The sequence below is a fragment of the Anomaloglossus baeobatrachus genome, chromosome 7 (assembly GCF_048569485.1).
Source record: "Anomaloglossus baeobatrachus isolate aAnoBae1 chromosome 7, aAnoBae1.hap1, whole genome shotgun sequence".
Lineage (NCBI taxonomy): Eukaryota > Metazoa > Chordata > Amphibia > Anura > Aromobatidae > Anomaloglossus > Anomaloglossus baeobatrachus.
In genome coordinates, this window is record NC_134359.1 from 107,779,497 (window position 1) to 107,799,023 (window position 19,527).

The 19,527-nt window shown below is 43.5% G+C and overlaps 1 protein-coding gene across 1 annotated transcript in view; it reads right to left on the minus strand.

Annotated features, from left to right (window-relative positions):
- SLX9 (SLX9 ribosome biogenesis factor) overlaps positions 1-18,502 on the minus strand; it is a 208,083-nt gene extending 189,581 nt beyond the window's left edge. The window contains exons 1-2 of the mRNA XM_075318957.1: positions 18,306-18,502; positions 8,100-8,208 (exon numbers count right to left, since the gene is read on the minus strand). Of these exons, the coding sequence (XP_075175072.1) occupies positions 8,100-8,208; positions 18,306-18,464 (268 nt within the window). The 5' untranslated portion in view covers positions 18,465-18,502. The remainder of the gene's footprint in view (positions 1-8,099; positions 8,209-18,305) is intronic.
- Positions 18,503-19,527: the final 1,025 nt, after the last annotated feature.

Below are 19,527 nucleotides of genomic sequence, written 5' to 3' on the forward strand. Positions count from 1 at the left end.
GGTCAATCTTGGCCCGGCCCAGCACTCGGGCACTCTTGCTGGTCTTGACATCACATAAAAAAACGCTGTAAAAACACCACAAAAACCGCACCAAAACCGCAGATGACTCCCTGGAGACATTCTGCCACAAGGTCAGGTTTTGGTCAGGTAAAAAAAAAGCTGCAAAAACATCCTGTGTGAACATAGCCTTACAGTTCAAAAAGTGTAGCCGCCTGTAAAATACCACTGTGCCACGTACTGCAACAAACAATTATACAAACAGACAACGGCGCAGTTTAGGAGTCACTTCTGGGAGGGGGCTTTAGAGTGGCTGTAATGTAATTACAGAATAGTAGCACATAATGGAAGGCGCAGATTTCGCAGTCACGTTACACCAGCTCAGGTTAATGCAATATAACAGACTCCAGACAGCAAGCCAAACAACGGATTCAGCGTTCCAGTGGAAAATGAGAAATGACACTTATTGCAGCGCAGGGAAAGATACAGATCTCCGCTTCCCTTTCCCCGAGGAGCTGAGCAATCTCACATATCTATATTGTGTACACAGAGAACACGTAACACAACCTTGCTGCCCTGTGAATCCCAGGAGAGAAAAGCATATCCCAATCTCCAGACTACCAGCCTATATTGAATTATAGCAATAAAGAAGATTTTAATGGCTTAAAAACAAGTCCTTTGTTGTGCAGGTCAAATTTCTTGATAACTTGCTTTTATCCACATACTCAACAAAGCATGCACAATCCTAATGATTTTTTTGCTCCCATTTTAATTTTATTAATCAGTTGTAAATTAAGGGGATGATCAGATAAAATAAATTCACTATCAAATGTAAAAAGCAAAGCAAAACAAAAAAAAAAAACATAAAAATGGCGACGTCACAGAAGACGCTTCAGAAACACAAAGCTATTTTTTTCCTGAAGCGTCTTCTATAGCAAATAATGATGTCTATAAGGGTAGGTTTCCATCATTTTGGATGCAGCGTATTTTTCCTGAGTCCAACACGCTGTGTTGCACAGTACAAGCAAAGTGGATGGGGTTTATAGAAATCTCATATCTTAAAAAGGTATGTTTGTTTGACACAAAGTCAGTGTGGGAAGGTTGTAAGGCTCTGTGCGCACTAGACCCTTTTACCCGCAGATTTACCCGCGGATTTGCCGCGGAAATTTCTTGAGAAATGTCTGCAATCTTTGTGCAGACATTTCCCAGCAAATTCTAAGGAAAAAAAAAATAGCTGTGCGCACTGCGGATTTTTCTCAAGAAATTTCCTTGAGAAGAATTTCTCGAGAAAATTTCTTGAGAAAATGAGCATGTCCATTATTTCCGCGGGTACCCTGCGGATTTCGGCAGTACAGCCTGCAAAATCCGCAGGGAATCACCCGCGGGAAAATCGCGGCTATTCCGCGGCTAATCCACGGCAAATCCGCATGCGGATTTGGTGCGGATTTTTTCCGGAGGTCCGGAAATCTTTCACTCCCAGAAGTTTCTCAAGAAATTTTCTTGAGAAACTTCACATTTCTAGTGTGCACATAGCCTTATACCTCCAGAAGAAACCTTAGAGAGTGAGAGAGAGGGTTTGTTTGATTTGACCAGGCTAGGTCACTGTGAAGAGGTTGTTATGCCTCTGGAAGGAACCTCAGAGAGAAGATTTGGTTGTCCTTATTGGGGTCTGCGTGTGGAGGCTTCTGAGATCGGGATAAGTTGGATCCGAACCTGTGTGGGTGGACCGCAAGTGTCATGGACGGTGATACCGTGTCATGTTCCTTTGAAGCCGGAAGTGGGCTTATGTTATGTTCCTGGAGAGCGGTTTATGTATAGATCAAATAAGTCTACTGGACAATGAAAGTGCTCCAATTGTTACCTTGAGAAACAAGCCCTTCACAACACACAGAAAATGATGAAATATAGAAACTAATAAATCTTTACAGTATTAGACAGCCTGCAGCACGAAATGTATATCTCCCCATACTAGGGATAATGCACAGCTACAACCTGCAGGAAGCATATATACAATTGACCGATTCCTGGCACCAAACGATTTGAGCTTCAGAGGTTAGTATAATTAGACATACTTGAAACCAATACACAATTGAGTTAAGAGAACCAAAATAAGCCTATTTACTATAGTAGAGACTATACACATGGTTACTAGGAAGCTTAGAAAGTTGACGTTATAGTAAAGTGTATAATTATGCACTATAAATGGCAGACACAAACCACCGTGCCAGAATGACTGGATGGTAGACTATTGAAGATTACATGATATGTTAGTACAAGTGGTACACCAACAATAAATGGCTCATCTGCACAGCTATATAAAAGTACAATGCAGCGACTTCATATAGAAAGCCTCCATCTATCAGATTGTTATACTATTAGGCCAAACTGCGAATGTTCCTCCTGCAAAAATAACTGCACCGTCACACGAGTGAGGGAAGTGAGACATCAATTCAGGAAGCGCACACTCACACTTATAACAGCAGCCCATTTAACACTGAAACCGCACCATCCCCCTGGAACAATATTTTACAATTTTAATGTAAAGACGAAGCGGAGGAGCCTCATAAAGACACTGCTTCATTTTTCTTGCTAAAATATTTTGTTAAAGGGAAAGGGTTAACCGAATCATGCTGCCCGATGCACAGGCGACGTGTTATTACAGCCGTGTTTGTTTTAGTGGAGTGAAGAAGAAATCAGGTCTATGCCACGCTAATATAGCATGAAATTATTCCTTTATTGCTGTACAGGTCTACGCGTTTCAGAGACATCTATCTCCTTCATCAAGACAAAAAGAACAGTATGAAGGAGATGGATGTCTCTGAAACGCATAGATCTGTACAACAATAAAGGAATATTTTACTGAATAATTTCATGGTATATTAGCGCGGCATAGACCAGATTTATTCTTCACTCCACTATTACGTTCCTCTTCGGGGTTGCTGCTGATACCATCATCACATGTGCTTAAAGGGGTTGTGACTCTCACAATCTGAATAGGTGAGTGCTATAGCGCTTTCTTTCTTCGACAGTATTACTACTCGCTAGTCGTGTTTGTTTGACTCTGAAACGCTGCGATATTTTAGAGATCGCACAATTTTAAAAAGTCAGCCTGTGAATATATTGTCTCGGATGACTAGTCCAAAAGGCTGGTCTCCAGCCACCCCGCTGACCTAGCCAGACGGATGCACACACATAAAGGAGAGACCTGCCAGGGTACATGAGCAGAGCGGGGAGAAGCCGCTGGGAATGTGCCTTGGACTGATCATCCAAGATGCACAGTTTACAGCCATTTCTGAATTTTTGCAGCATTTCAGAGTGAAACATAGAGAATTGTAATAATGCGGTCGTGTCGGATTCATGCTGCTTGTGATTCAGGCACCATAAATCCGGTACCTTTTAAAGAGAACCTATCTACTGGTAACCTGGCATCAAGGAATAGTCCACTTTAGACCAACCTCATATATGGCACAAAAAAATCCAATATAAAGCTGTAAAGTGAGGGTCCAAGATCCAACACCAGAGTGATACATAGAACACCTAGGTGATGACTCACAGCAGTTTACACTTGCTTTATATCATAAAACAGACTGAAACATTGCAAAATATTTTTTGCAACTCTTGCCATTTTTACTATAGTCCAATCCAGCACTGCCAACAGTAAAGCTTGGCCAGGTGGGGAAGTGGCTGAGTGCTCACGACAAAATTCATCATAATTTAGGCCACAAAAGTGGCTTAAATTACAAATGGTATGTCCGCCAGTCCCTGATTAGTGCACATTTCTTGTGGTCGCGCATGGCAGCTGATAGATGCACCAAACTCAATAAGAGGAACACGCCTCTTAATGAATGTGGCGCTTCTTACTCAAGTGCACCCTTCAATAAGACTGGTTCACAAAACACCAGACGTGATGGATCGGGGCTATACGGTAATCTGCGGTCCTGTATGGGGTTTTGTGCATTAGTCTTGTACAGCTCCTCTCATCCTCATTTATATGACCTAATGCCACAATCTGTAGTAAAAGCCTTTGATATGTCAGATGTTCTCTATCATTGATAAAGCCTGTAATGGAGACAGAACATTACCGGTGAGGTTAGTCACACCATGTATATGGATGCATACAGAGTACATCGCCCATCAAATGTATGAAGAAATTGATAATTAGCGGTTACCATTCCAAAGGGTGAAGTCCTCAAACACCAATAGCATACATGCTCTCTTAGAGGGTTTGGCTACTTTCCACTTATGTCTAGTCCAGTTTCACGAATCCATGTTCCACAGTCCGAGTGCGGAGCGGCCTCAGGTCTTCTAACCCAAACTCAACACCCTAATGGGCATATGTGAATTTGCTGCGTTCCGGTGAGAAAACGCAGCAGACAGGCCAGGTATTATGAGGAGTATGCGGTGTTTCACATACATGTAACCGGCCTTACAGATGAGCAGCAATAATAATACAATATGTGGATTACCATGAAAATCTTATACGGAGCTCTGCTCCACATCATGGTCCCTTATGGACGCCGTATGTGACCAGACCCATCCAGCTGACTCCTCCATTGAATAAAAATGTGATCTGCATTGCTTATCAATGCATTGACAAACAGGACTGGTCACACGCTCCTCAGTGACCATGTTCCAGACCAAAGGGTTGTACTAAAAAGGGGGCAGCACTTTAAAAAAGTGGGTTCAGCGCTACTACTTACACATCGTCAGCACCGCTGAGCCCAGTGATTGGCTGCAGCAATCACATCCACTGTGCTCGCACTATTGTTTTACAGCAGGATAAAAGTACTCCTAGTAACAGTTTTGAGGAGTATTTTTTTATCCAAAGAGAAGTGGATAATTCAAAGGAATGAAAAATACATAATGTTAATACATTGCAATACACAATGTTAGGAGCTGGCTATATACGCATTGTGACATTACTATTACTTATAACAAGGCTTTTACACGAAAAGAAACATCAAAAGTGAAATGAAACTAAACTTTTTCTTGAAACAAGAGATCTGTCACTCAGAAACCATAACTGAGACCGCATGATAAGACGCATCAGATGGTAAAGGGTTGTCTCATCTTACGGAATGGATGAAATGGGCTAGTAATAATAAACTATGCAATTTACCTCTTATTAAACATTAAAAATCCGCTGTTCTCCATAACAGAAGGGCTTTTAATTCTTGTTGCCAAGGCTAATAGCTAACTCAGCGTTGGCCAATTTCGAAGGCAGGGAGCACATGTTGCGAGCTGTTATGAAACAGCTTGTAAGCGCTGCTCTGAAGCAGGCTGGATTGCTAGATTTGGCCAACCTAATTGTCCCGACAATTCTCCCATGCAGCAGAGGCAAATCTGTCTGTACAGGCAGAATGGGAGAGTGCACAATTCAGGCTCAGCCATGCCACCACCACGAAGTGTCATACTTGATCCCGCACTGGCGCGGCACTATCACTGGAAGCCGAACGCTGCCGAGAGGTATAAAGTTAATTTCCTCCCGGCAGTGGGGCTCTCAGTGCAGGCGCTGGGCAGGTTCAATATGCTATTAATCTGCAGATATACCCTAAATCTGCAGAAGAATAGCATTTTTTCACATAACAGGTACACTTTACAATGCAACAGTTGATGGTAATCCAGAAGGCAAAACCACAGGCAGCTATCAGGAGTGTGCGTGGCACTCTGAAGAGCAACATAACAGGTAGAAATGGAGGATTCCCAGGAAGGCCATTGAAAGCAGTGGATGGCACTCTGGAAGTTGAAAATCACAAGTAGTAGGGGATGGCACTATGGAGGACAACGCTCCATCCAGAGCAGCGCTGTAGTTTGGCACATAGGACAGGCAGCAGCACTCTTTTAGCATAGTTATATAGCGAGATGCAAGAAGGTGGCAGGATTGTCGTTGCCATTTGAAAGCCATGCTGCAAATACTGAACAAGTGCACATATCCTAACTGGTTAATTTACAAATGCTGGAAACCAAAAGCTCCAAACTACAGCTAATACCACAATTCAAACCAAAAGGCATCCTCACCCATCTGTCAGAATGGGGCCGAGGGTCTAATGATGGAAATAATTTACAACTGATCCCTTGCATATGAATTTTCAGACAAGCACTAGAACCTGATATGCGGATACTTACGGACATTGGTACAGGACCCCTTCAGCATTACAAGTAGGGTTTATCAGATGGATAAAATATATGTTTAACCATTATTCCAGGAGAAGATCATTTTGCAGCCAGAGAACAGCATCATATTTCAGGTGCTGATCCAGCAGGCCATTCATGCACATAAACGGTCGCCATGTGCAGACACTGAAATAACAGCCCATAAGCAGCTGCTGCCCTTCCATTACACGTTTAATAAGAAAAGTGTTTGTGGGGGCGACAACTGAGCAAACACGGGATAAATAATGTCATCTACGGAGTGCAATAGCTTCTTAGGAGCTGAATCTATGTCCTATAACCCAACATAGATACAGCTACAAACAGCAGGGTCCATACAAGTGTAACACTCCACTTTCGGACATTATTAGAGAATAATGTTGAGGCTCTTGTACATGCTTTGAGTATACTTGTACTAGTTAACGCCAAATTTGTGTTTTTTTTGGCACCATCTTCCAGTCTCAGACAGTTCCCATAACTCAGACTACATTTCCCATGATGCCTCTTGCAGTGCAGAGACGTTGAAGTATATATAATATAATACTATACTGCACTTGCTTTGCTTTGAGTCGTATATAAGGGCAGTGTTGATTGATCAGAGACATAAATATGATGTCCGCTCACACTACAAGCCTCAGCGCATAGGATACAATGGAGAATTAGCACAGAGTATAAATATAAATAGTCACATATAGCAGCTGATTTTTATAACTTTGAGGCCTTGCTGCCCCTTGCGATTAACACGGACGAGTGCAATCTGATAAAACATCGTACTGCACTCTCAATGTTAAACAATGGGGCTGTGTCCGAATCCACATGAGAAAAGAATCACAGCATGCTGCGTTTGGCACGCACACATACAAGTATATGGGTGCATGTGAAACATTGTACTGCACTCTGAGGTCATCAGAGCGCAGTGCAATATATGTATAGACAGGTCACAGAGAAGAGGGAGAAAGTGCTCTCTACTTTTTTACACAGCTGTGATCCGATCGCAGCAGAGCCTGAGCCAAGTGTCATTAGCATATCACATCCAACGCTTTTGCATCGCATGCCCTACGCTAATGGACCTCAGCCTGAAGCAAATTATTGTATCATCGCTCTCCCACATAAGGCAAAAATGACATTCAGCTGCATTCGAGACATACAGATGAACAAGGAAGGGGAACACTTGTTGAGGACCGAAGAGCCAACGTGTGGGATCTGATGGGTGTCATTCACAGGAAGAACATGTACTAGACTGGTGGTCAGACTAGGCTCACATGACACAGCTGGCCATAATGAAAGCAATCAAAATGAATGGATGCAACTGAGAAGGAATGAAAGAAAGGACACTGCCAGAGATCTCCTGAAAGTATCCATCCCTCATAAGTCCTGCATCTCACCCATAGCACAATCATCAGTGACCAGTGAGAAATAGCAAAGTTTGTTATCCATGGCTAATTTGTTTGCTATAAATCTAAAATTCAACAAGGCAGGTGGCTGCTAACTACCTGCCTATTGTGACTGGTGCTTACTGAGAGCAGTCACCAACCACTCCTGCCGGCGATTAAGCTGCAACAGAGCAGTTCAGTCCTTCCTCTTTCACTTTGTGGATGGGGCGTGACTGCCGAAATCATACACAATTGACATCCGGCTCCCTGCAGTTAGGCAGTGGGGAGCCAGCTGTCATTCTGCAGAACTTCAGCAGTCACGCCTAATCCACAGAGCAAAGCGGAAGAGAAGGAGCAGCTCTGTCGACATGACATCAGCGGTAGCCACTGAATCAATGGCAGGACCGATCTATGCCAGTAGTGAATGGCACCAAGCACATTAAGCAGGTAGTTAACAACTATTAGTTCTTAGGCTCATAGTAAATAAATTAAATAGTCCAGATAACTCATTTAACAATAGACGTGAACCCATCCTATGAGGATGAAGTGCTAAATATAGAAGATTATGAAATAACATACCTTTTTCGTCAGGAACCAAACTTTTTGTTTCCACTTCTAACTTCTGAGTTAAAACTTCAGGCTCAATTGTAGTTGATGCAAAGATATTCGGAGACAATAATGACCAGTCCTGAGAAAAGAAAGAAGTGTTTATTTTTTAAAACTATTTCTTAAAGGGAGTCCGTCAGCAGGTTTTTGCTAGGTAATCTCAAGACAGGATGCTACAAGGGTTAACATACAAATTACAGGCAGGCGTCTCTTATCACAAAGTGTGTTTTTGCTTACCTGCAATGTTAGTTTAAAGGGAATCAACCAGCAGGATTTTGCCACAGGAACGAAAGGCAGTGCCAAACCGGCACTAAAATGCTGAATCCAGACATACTTGTTTTAGGCCCTCCTTCACACATTCGGGATAAAAAAAAGCATGTTTTTCACAATCCGTGGTGTGGGTGCGTGTGTGTGTGTGTGTGTGCGCATGTTTCGTGTGAGTGTGCATGATTCATTTGTGTGTGTCCAGCGTGTGCTGTTAGTGTGATCTACGTGTCTTACTTGTGATAGCTCACGACAGCAGGAACTTCTGTACTCACCTGTCCCCGGCGCTGCTGCTGCTTCGTGGTCCATGGTGCAGTGAATATGCATGAGCATAATGAGCGGGCCCAGAAGCAAATGACAGCAGCACTGAAGAAAGATGGATGCTTGGTTGCAGAGATATTTTAAATCAATGTTTCAGAAATGCACTGCACTTTGATTGATGGATGTGGGCCTTTGTGGGTCGGGTCCTCGCGGTAAAGTCCTCCTCTAGCGTCCTCTTTTACGTGCCCCCTTTTCTTTATTTGAATATCGTGCCGCATCGTCATTTCCATTGTTGGCAGCGCGTGCGCATTGACACAGTAATTCTGTCTCCATTAAATTGCCCCGGAGTCCACGCATGCGCCTACCGCAATCTCCGGCACCATTTTATTGAATACTATGCAATGAAGCCAACAAGAGGCATCGGCGCATGCACAGATATTTTTTTTTCATCTGCGCTCGCATACCTGCTGCTCATAGTCTTCACTGCAGTGTCTTCAATAAAATGGAGCCCGAGATTGCGATACGCGCATGCATGGACTCCGGCGCCATTTTAATGAAGCTTGATTTCCAGTGTCAATGCATACGCACCGCCAGCAACAGCAGCGCAATATTCAAATTAAAAAAAGGGGGCATGTCATAGAGGACGCTGGAGGAGGACTTTACAGCGAGCACCTGGCCCCCAAAGGCCTGCCCCCGTTGCACCCGTCAAAGTCCACTGCATTTCTGCAACTTTGATTAAAGATTTTTCTGCAACCATGCATCCGATCTTTCTGCAACAGGTATACCTGCAATCAGCATCTTAGTAGCAGGATGGCACTGCCTTTACTTCATATCGAAAACCCTGGTGGTTGATTCTCTTCAAGCTTCAGTAGCTTTATCATTAGTCAGACTGAGAAACCCATGAGCTCAAGTCCGATTCTGCCCCCCTCTGTGATTAGCAGATTCTGCCTATGGAAATGTGCACTGAAAGCCTGAGTGGGCGGGGGCAGCTTGTTAAGCTATGATACATGCTAAAATTAAAATCTTTGTGTTAGAATAGCTGCAGCCAGTAATCTAAGTGATACATCGTTGGATTCAGGATCTCTTTGCCTACACTATGCTGTTCTCAGAGGACATAGCAAAAATCTGCTGACAGATTCCCTTATAATTGTTTTTGTAAATTAGGTAACAAGTGTAACAGTTATTGTCAGCATTGAACGAATGATAACACAGAGCAAACTCACTGCTACATGTGGCTAAATCTGTTTTGGTCCTTGTATTGGTAATAACTGCACATTTCTGCAAGTAAGAGTAGGATCACACAAATGTATAATAAAATCATTTATTTCTAACTTTTTATCTTATGATGTTGATTTTTTTACATACAGTGGGTACAGAAAGTATTCAGACCCCTTTAAATATTTCGCTCTCGTTCATAGATTGCTGGATCCGTCACACTCCAGTACAGTGCAATACAGTACAATGGCATCACGACAAGCTCACCGGAGCATGTGACTGGAGCAAAGCGGCGAAATGCCGGATGTGTGAAACTGGCCATAGACAGGTGTGCGCCTTTCCAAATCAAGCCCTCTCAGTCTAAGGCCTGTTTCACACGTCAGTGAAAAACACTGACGTGTAAAAGACGCACACGTCCCTCCGTGTTCCGTGATTCACGGCACAAGTGGGTTGTCCATGTGCAAACCGTGATCCGTGATTGCATATGGACATTACTCACCTGCCTTAACTACTGCTGTCCATGGTGCTGAACTCCTCGGGTCTCCAGCTCTGCAGCGTCCACCCACCGCTCTCAGCACCTACTTCCTGGTCGGGTTTTCCTGCTCTCATGAATATTCATGAGCCAGGCAGAAACTGACGAGAGTAGAGGCTGCAGAGCGAATCGCAGACAAGGCGAGTTGAAAATATTTAATATTTAATATGTCTGTGATTTTATGGTACGTGTTTTACTGATCACACACGGATCACACCATAGTGTGATCCGTGGGTCATCAGTGATGCCAGAAAAAAACTGACTTGTCTCCATGCAGAATCACGGCCACGGGTGCACGCTGCACGGAGACAAGTTCAGTGAAAAATCACTGATGTGTGAGCAGACCCATTGATTATAATGTGTCTGCGTATGTCAGTGATTCTGGTACGTTTTAAAAAAAAAATGCACAAACGTACCAGAATCACTGACATGTGAAACAGGCCTAACTAAACACAACTGGACTCCATTGAAGGATTAGAACCATCTCAAGGAGGATCACAAGGAATTGGACAGCATGTGACTTAAATATGAGTGTCTGAGCAAAGGGTCTGAATACTTATGACCATGTGATAATTCAGTTTTTCTTGTTTAAAAAAAAAATTCCAAACATTTCGACATTTCTGTTCTTTTCTCTCAAGATGGGGTGCAGACTGTACATTAATGAGAAAAAAATGAACTTTTTTGAATTTACCAAATGGCTGCAATGTAACAAAGAGTGAAAAATGTAAAGGGGTCTGAATACTTTCCTCACCCACTGTATGTAGTAATTAAAAACGTACCAAACCAAATACATTTTCCTATGTTAAGGAATTGCAATGTGTCCATAAAAATCAGATGCTCTGTGGTGGCTCTGTAGGTCAGGCAATTTTTTCTTCTTCTTCTTATGCACCCGTAGACTTGTATAGGCCAGTCTCTTCTGACACAAGGAAGAAACTACTGCACTTACAATTTTTTTTTCTTCCACGCGCAAATTCAGTCCATGGGAGGGGGGAGAAAACGCACTTCTCATCTGCATTGCGCCAATGAATAACATCAGTCTGAGTGCTAGCTATTTTTTCACAAATAGCAGTCAGATCAAAGACATGCTCGTGTGAATCAACCCTGAAACTGCTGTATGACTGCTAAATAATGCAGTCATTGATGTACTTTTCATTGCAGCCACATCTTTGCCAGCACTTTATGTGGCTATACTCAGACAATGGACTGCAAGAACGCTGAACAGCTGCCTCAACTGCCCATCAATGTGGTCCTAGTGGGAACAGACTCTAAATATAGGGCACAATTCAGGGTGTCGTTCTGCAGCCAAAATAGAATTTTGCTTTGTAGTAAAAATGACTTTCATAAACCGCTCCACCCCAGAACGTGAGTTCTGCCTAGTATTGCAAATCAGCCCCATTGTAGTGGCTATTACACACAACTAGAGATGGGCGGGATCGATCCACAGGACTCAGGTCCATCAGCCAGGTCAGTAATTTCTGCCCACTGGATGGGAGGCTTTTGAATATGCACCATCATTGTTATCAGAATGACGTACAGGTGACACCAAAAGCTGCCCCGGGTTATTCGGAACGTAAGAGACTTATGAACCGCCCATTCATTAGCTAGAGACCACTGACCTGGCCAATGGATTGAGTCCCACCATCTGCCCATGTCTACACACAACCCATCATAGTAGTGGCACAGTGTTTTTTTTGTTTTTAAAAGCAACAATGTTTTTATTTTAGTCCTGGAGATCCCCTTTAAGGTCTCGCTCCCAAATCACGTATAAAAAAAAATTGCACTGCTTCTCATCCACAAAAGTTGGATGAGTGAAATCGTTTGGTGTTCCATATGTCATGTGAGTCCTCTGTGAATGTACAGTCATGGCCAAAAGTTTTGAGAATGACACCAAAATTATATTTTTTTCACATGATCTGTTGCACTCTGGTTTTTTATTGTGTTTGTCTGATGTTTACATCACATACAGAAATATAATTGCAATCATATTATGAGTACCAAAAGGTTATATTGACAGTTAGAATGAGTTAATGCAGCAAGTCAATATTTGCAGTGTTGACCCTTCTTTGTCAGGACCTCTGCAATTCTCCCTGGCATGTTCTCAATCCACTTCTGGAGCAAATCCTGACTGATAGCTGTCCATTCTTGCATAAGCAATGCTTGCATTTTGCCAGAATTTGTTGGTTTTTGTTTGTCCACCCGTCTCTTGATGATTGCCCACAAGTTCTCAATGGGATTAAGATCTGGGGAGTTTCCAGGCCATGGACCCAAAATCTCTATGTTTTGTTCCATGAGCCATTTAGTGATCACCTTTGCTTTATGGCAAGGTGCTCCATCATGCTGGAAAAGGCATTGTTGGGCGCCAAACTGCTCTTGGACAGTTGGGAGAAGTTGCTCTTGGAGGACATTCTGGTACCATTCTTTATTCATGGCTGTGTTTTTAGGCAAGACTGTGAGTGAGCCGATTCCCTTGGCTGAGAAGCAACCCCACACATGAATGGTTTCAGGATGCTTAACAGTTGGCATGAGACAAGACTGGTGGTAGCGCTCACCTCTTCTTCTCCTAATAAGCTGTTTTCCAGATGTCCCAAACAATCGAAAAGGGGATTCATCTGAGAAAATGACTTTACCCCAGTCCTCAGCAGTCCACTCCCTGTACCTTTTGCAGAATATCAGTCGGTCCCTGATGTTTTTTCTGGAGAGAAGTGGCTTCTTTGCTGCCCTCCTTGAAACCAGGCCTTGCTCAAGCAGTCTCCGCCTCACAGTGTGTGCAGAAGCACTAACACCAGCCTGCTGCCATTTCTGAGCTAGCTCGGCACTGCTGGTAGTCCGATCCCGCAGCTGAAACCGTTTGAAGATACGGTCCTGGCGTTTGCTGGTCCTTCTTGGGCGCCCTGGAGCCTTTTTGGCAACAATGGATGCTCTCTCCTTGAAGTTCTTGATGATGCGATAGATTGTTGACTGAGGTGCAATCTTTGTAGCTGCAATACTCTTCCCTGTTAGGCCATTTTTGTGCAGAGCAATGATGGCTGCACGTGTTTCTTTAGAGATAACCATGGTTAACTGAAGAGAAACAATGATACCAAGCACCAGCCTCCTTTTAAAGTGTTCAGTGGTGTCATTCTTACTTAATCATAACTGATTGATCGCCAGCCCTGTCCTCATCAACACCCACACCTGTGTTAATGGAACAATCACTAAAACAATGTTAGCTGCTCCTTTTAAGGCAAGAATGCAATGATGTTGAAAAGTGTTTTTTGGGGGTTAAAGTTCATTTTCTTAGCCAATATTGACTTTGCAAGTAATTGCTGTTAAGCTGATCCCTCTTTATGACATTCTGGAGTATATGCAAATTGCCATTAGAAAAACTTAAGCAGTAGACTTTGTAAAAATTATTATTTGTAGCATTCTCAAAACTTTTGGCCATGACTGTACGACCTTATTCTATCTTAGTATCCATATACAATGCATTTTTTTTTTCTCAGCAACTATTATTCTACACCCAATTAAAGGACCATTTCCCGTGTTCTATGCTATAGAATGGTAACGTATCCGTAAAAACAGACGGCAAACGATTGATCAGTGTGATATCCGTTTTTTTCTGGTGCCCATGGACTTGCATTAGCAAGTGTTGTGCAATGTACACACCCACACAAAGCATGCTGTGATTTTTCTCTTCAGCCCGATTACAGCTGAGAAAGAACTTGCAGATGGACGCTGCTTCGTTGAATAACATTGGTGCGAGTGCAATGTGATTTTTTTTTTATCGGATAACATTCGTGCATTTTAAAACACAAGTGGGAGCGAAACCTAAGCCCGTGGCTCTGACAAAGTCAGGTACAGCTGAGCACTTCACTATATGCTATAGTTTGCAAAAAAAGGTGCAGAAAAGATAAACAATCCAATATACCTTAATGATGTGAAGTCATACAGTACAGTGCTTTGCAAAGTATTCAGCTTCCTTGAATTTTTCAACCTTTTCCCACATTTTAGGCTTCAAACATAAAGATAAAAATGTTAATGTTATGGTGAAGAATCAACAACAAGTGGGACACAATTGTGAAGTTGAACGAAATGTATTCCTTATTTTAAAATATTATTCATCCCCTGTAGTTAATACTTTGTAGCGTCACCTCCTTTTGCTGCGATTACAGCTGCAAGTCGCTTGGGGTATGTCTCTTATCAGTTTTGCACATGGAGAGACTGAAATTCTTGCCCATTCTTCCTTTGCAAACAGCTGGAGCTGAGTGAGGTTGGATGCAGAGCGTTTGTCAACAGCAGTTTTCAGCTCTTTCCACAGATTCTCGATTGGATTCAGGTCTGGACTGTGACTTGGCCATTCTAACACCTGGATATGTTTATTTGTGAACCATTCCATTGTAGATTTTGCTTTATGTTTGGGATCATTGTCTTGTTGGAAGACAAATCTCCATCCCAGTCTCAGGTCTTTTGCAGACTCAAACAGGTTTTCTTCAAGAATGGTCCTGTATTTGGCTCCATCCATCTTCCCATCAATTTTAACCATCTTCCTTGTCCCGGCTGAAGAAAATCAGTTCCAAACCATGATGCTGTCACCACTATGTTTGACAGTGGGGATGGTGTGTTCAGGGTGATGAGCTGTGTTGCTTTTACGCCAAACATATCGTTTGGCATTGTGCCCAGATAGTTCGATTTTGGTTTCATCTGACCAGAGCACCTTCTTCCACATGATTGGTGTGTCTCCCAGGTGGCTTGTGGTAAACTTTAAAAAAACACCTTTTTATGGATATCTTTGAGAAATGGCTTTCTCCTTGCCACTCTTCCATAAAGGCCAGATTTGTGCAATGTACAACTGATTGTTTTCCTATGGACAGACTCTCCCACCTCAGCTGTAGATCTCTGCAGTTCATCCAGAGTGATTATGGGCCTCTTGGCTGCATCTCTGATCAGTCGTCTCCTTGTTTTAGATGAAAGTTTGGATGGACGGCCGGGTCTTGGTAGATTTGCAGTGGTATGATACCCCTTCCATTTCAATATGATCACTTGCACAGTGCTCCTTGGAATGCTTAAAGTTTTGGAAATCTTTTTGTAATCAAATCCGGCTTTAAACTTCTCCACAACAGTATCACAGACCTGCCTGTTGTGTTCCTTGGTCTTCATGATGCTCTCTGTGCTTTAAACAGAACACTGAGACTATCGCAGAGCAGGGGCATTTATACGGAGACTTGATTACACACAGGGGGCTTATATTTATCATCATCAGTCATTTAGGACAACATTGGATCATTCAGAGATCCTCAATGAACTTCTGGAGTGAGTTTGCTGCACTGAAAGTAAAGGGGATGAATAATATTGCACGCCCCAATTTTCAGTTATTTATTTTTTAAAAAAAAGTTTAAAATAAGCAATAAATTTCATTCAACTTCACAATTGTGTCCCACTTATTGTTGATTCTTCACCATAACATTAAAATTTTTATCTTTATGTTTGAAGCCTGAAATTTGGGAAAAGGATGAAAAATTCAAGGGGGCCGAATACTTTCGCAAAGCACTGTACATAGCCTCTTATGGAGCAGGTACACAACAATGAGAAAAATTGTTTTAAAAATCTTCAAAGAAGAGTCATAATAAATAGTTGAATTGCTCAAAATAAGATAATACAGATACTGGTAGCCACTTTTGCCCACGATCAACTGTTCTTATAGTCTTCTAAGGGGTCTAATAAGATTGACGCTGATCCATGGGGGTTTAAATTGAGACGTTTGGCTTATAAGACCCCTGAGCAGACTACATGAACACCCGACCTTGGTCATTAATCAATACTAAAATGTGTATTCTCTTATGTTTTGAGCAATGTGACATTTATTGTGACTTGGCTACATTTGTATCTTCAATACTGTAGACTCTAAACAGGGGGCAATGTTTATGTGTGACATGCCAATAAATGCACCTCAAGCTGGCCGCAGTCTCCTGACCAGGGAAAGACGGGTACTGAGTCCTTCATTCTGATAATCAGTGGCATTCACCACAAACTAACACTTATCACCTATCCAATGCAAAGGTTATCTTTTTTAGAGTGGAATACTGCTTTAAAGGGTTTGTCGTGCTTCTTCGGAAGTGCACTCCTCTTCCCTCCCATCTTGCCAGGGGGTAAAGTGCCCCTGAAGATTGACAGTTCACTGTCAGTATGGTCGAGCTGTTTGTCTAACTGCAGTGTAGGCAGATTTGTTTCTACAGCATGGGAGAAGCGCAGTGGCACAGAACCTGGCAGGGTCGGACCAGCTTCACACTGTTTGCTCTAGAGCATAGAGCCTGCAAGCCATGTGCAATCCTTGCCTATGTAACTGGCCACTCAGACTGCAGGGTGGCCTGTATACAAGGCAATGAGCTGTACACAAGAGAATTAAAAATCCTTTGAGAAAACTGAGGATTTTTAATATGAAGTACCGTAAATTGCAGAGTTGCTTGTTTTTACAAGCATTTTGCAATTTTACCTATTAATGAAGATGAGACAACAAATCGCTTGACATTTCAATTAGATTAGGTAAGACTAGAGCAAGAGCTGCATTCTGTAATCTTGGCGCTCTCTCACACCAACCGTCACTATTGATTTCAACAGGAGAATTGTCAGCATAAGTCACACACAGGGCAATTGGTAGAGGGAAATGGCCGTATTATTTGAGTCAAAGGAACCTTTATAAGAGTTTTCTGACTTCTGTAAATATTTGGTCTGGAAATGAGGAAATTAAAGTAAAATTCACAACATACTTACCTGATTTTTATCTCCAAGACGGCATGTCTCCACACTGGCCAGCAATTGGCTGACGAGTTTATGTGGCATAAAATGGCTCTTGAAGACACATTATTATGCAGCAACTTGAAAAAAAAACAACAAAAAACTAGCAAGTGACTTGTACTTGGGCAACTAGCAGTGATGAAAAATATGCTAGCTGTATTGATTCTCATCAATTTAATGGTAAGATCAGTGCTGCATGCTGCAATTGTTTAGAGATCAAACTTGACATTAATGGCAGCTACGACCACATATGTGGTCAGGAGACAACAGTGGACATCTGCCCGGGGCCGCCGCCTGATCCCAGACGGAGGCATCTGCCCGGGGCCGCCGCCTGATCCCAGACGGAGGCATCTGCCCGGGGCCGCCGCCTGATCCCAGACGGAGGCATCTGCCCGGGGCCGCCGCCTGATCCCAGACGGAGGCATCTGCCCGGGGTCGCCGCCTGATCCCAGACGGAGGCATCTGCCCGGGGTCGCCGCCTGATCCCAGACGGAGGCATCTGCCCGGGGTCGCCGCCTGATCCCAGACGGAGGCATCTGCCCGGGGTCGCCGCCTGATCCCAGACGGAGGCATCTGCCCGGGGTCGCCGCCTGATCCCAGACGGAGGCATCTGCCCGGGGTCGCCACCTGATACCAGACTGGGCATCTGCCCAGAGTCGCCTCCTGATCCAAGACAAGGGCATCTGCCCAGGGTCGCCGCCTGATCCCAGACAAGGGCATCTGCCCAGGGTCGCCGCCTGATCCCAGATAAAGGCATCTGCCCAGGGTCGCCGCCTGATCCCAGACAAGGGCATCTGCCCAGGGTCGCCGCCTGATCCCAGATAAAGGCATCTGCCCAGGGTCGCCGCCTGATCCCAGACAAGGGCATCTGTCCGCTGCCATCACCTAATTGCAGACAGTGGCATCTTACAACTCCTGGAATTAGCAGATGGCACTGGGCAGATGCCCAACTCTGGGATCGGGACATGGCCCTGGGCAGGTGTTCCCATCTGTCTACTGGTCTGAACCTATATACTGGGTGCAGTGACGGGAACATCCTGCGCCCCCCTTACATTGCAGTGGATGTAAGTCTATGCTGTGGATAACAATAGAATCACTACAGCCATACAAGTCCCACCAGCCACGTGTCCTCTCACCTTTCCTCCCACCGGTTTGCTCCAGGACAGCGGTACAGACAGCTCCGGGGCATCGGGAATCTTGTATTCTGTTGCAATGGGGGCATTTTCTCCAGAGGAACCGACTCTAACAGCCGCAACATGCAGCTTCTGCCGAACACGTTTTATTTTTCCTACCATATTTTCTACTTCCGGAAGTGAGGGACCGCGTCACCACGGCAACGTCCGTGTCAAATAAACTTCCCCCCAAGAGAAAGAACCCAGGCGATCCGTTCCGGGGCAGCTTTTGCCCCATGTGCAGTCACACTGTCTCATTGATGAATGCTCCGGCATCTCTGGTATGCTTATTCTATGTTGGTGACCGAGTACAAGCTAAATTGATGCATTTCCATCAGCTGCTATTACAATTCTGACATTATATATTGTTACAGGAAAAATCTATCTTCAATAAATATTGAAAATCCGAAATAAAAGGTTGTTCTATATAATTTTACTAAAAAAAGTTTTGAAAAATTAAATGATACACAGTCAAATAATGACAACTGAAGATTGAAGGATTTTTTTCTATATTTTTTTCATCCCGATCACATACCTTCCAACGCTTGAAGAATAGAAAGAGGGACAAATTATGAGGTGCACATAGCGCGCAGCGGGAAATGTTGACCACTCCCCCTAGCCACACCCCAAGTCACACCCATTTGCCATTTCTTTCTACCCTGGCAGGAGGAGATGGTGAAGGAGCAATGGCAGAGGGACATTCAGCAAATGTTGACTGCAGGGCGTAGATCCAAATCCAGGACTGTCCGCTGTATCCAGGATCTGGTTGGGTCTAGAGATGAGCGGATCCATTCACGGGACACCAGTCCAGGTCAGTGGTACTATAGACTCACTAGTTATTAGGTGTAGAGAATATAAGCATATATCCCTAACTAAAACTTAACATTTAATGATGCTGTTAAAAGATAAAAAAACACAAAACAAATAGATAAAACAACTCGGTGCACAGAAGAGAGAGGGAAACTCAGTCCTACAATGTCCACTCTCTGCTGTGCCCTACCTAGCCATCAAGGTTGGTACCCTAAAGATACGATGTGGCGCCCCCACTCACCCGACGGCTGTCCCTGCTATGACCCTCTGAACCCCTACACACAAAGATAAAGTGCAGTGCATATATATAAAGTGATAATGTGCAAAAATTAGGTTCACAAATTTCTGCCTCAATGCCTCAACGCGTTTCCCCAAT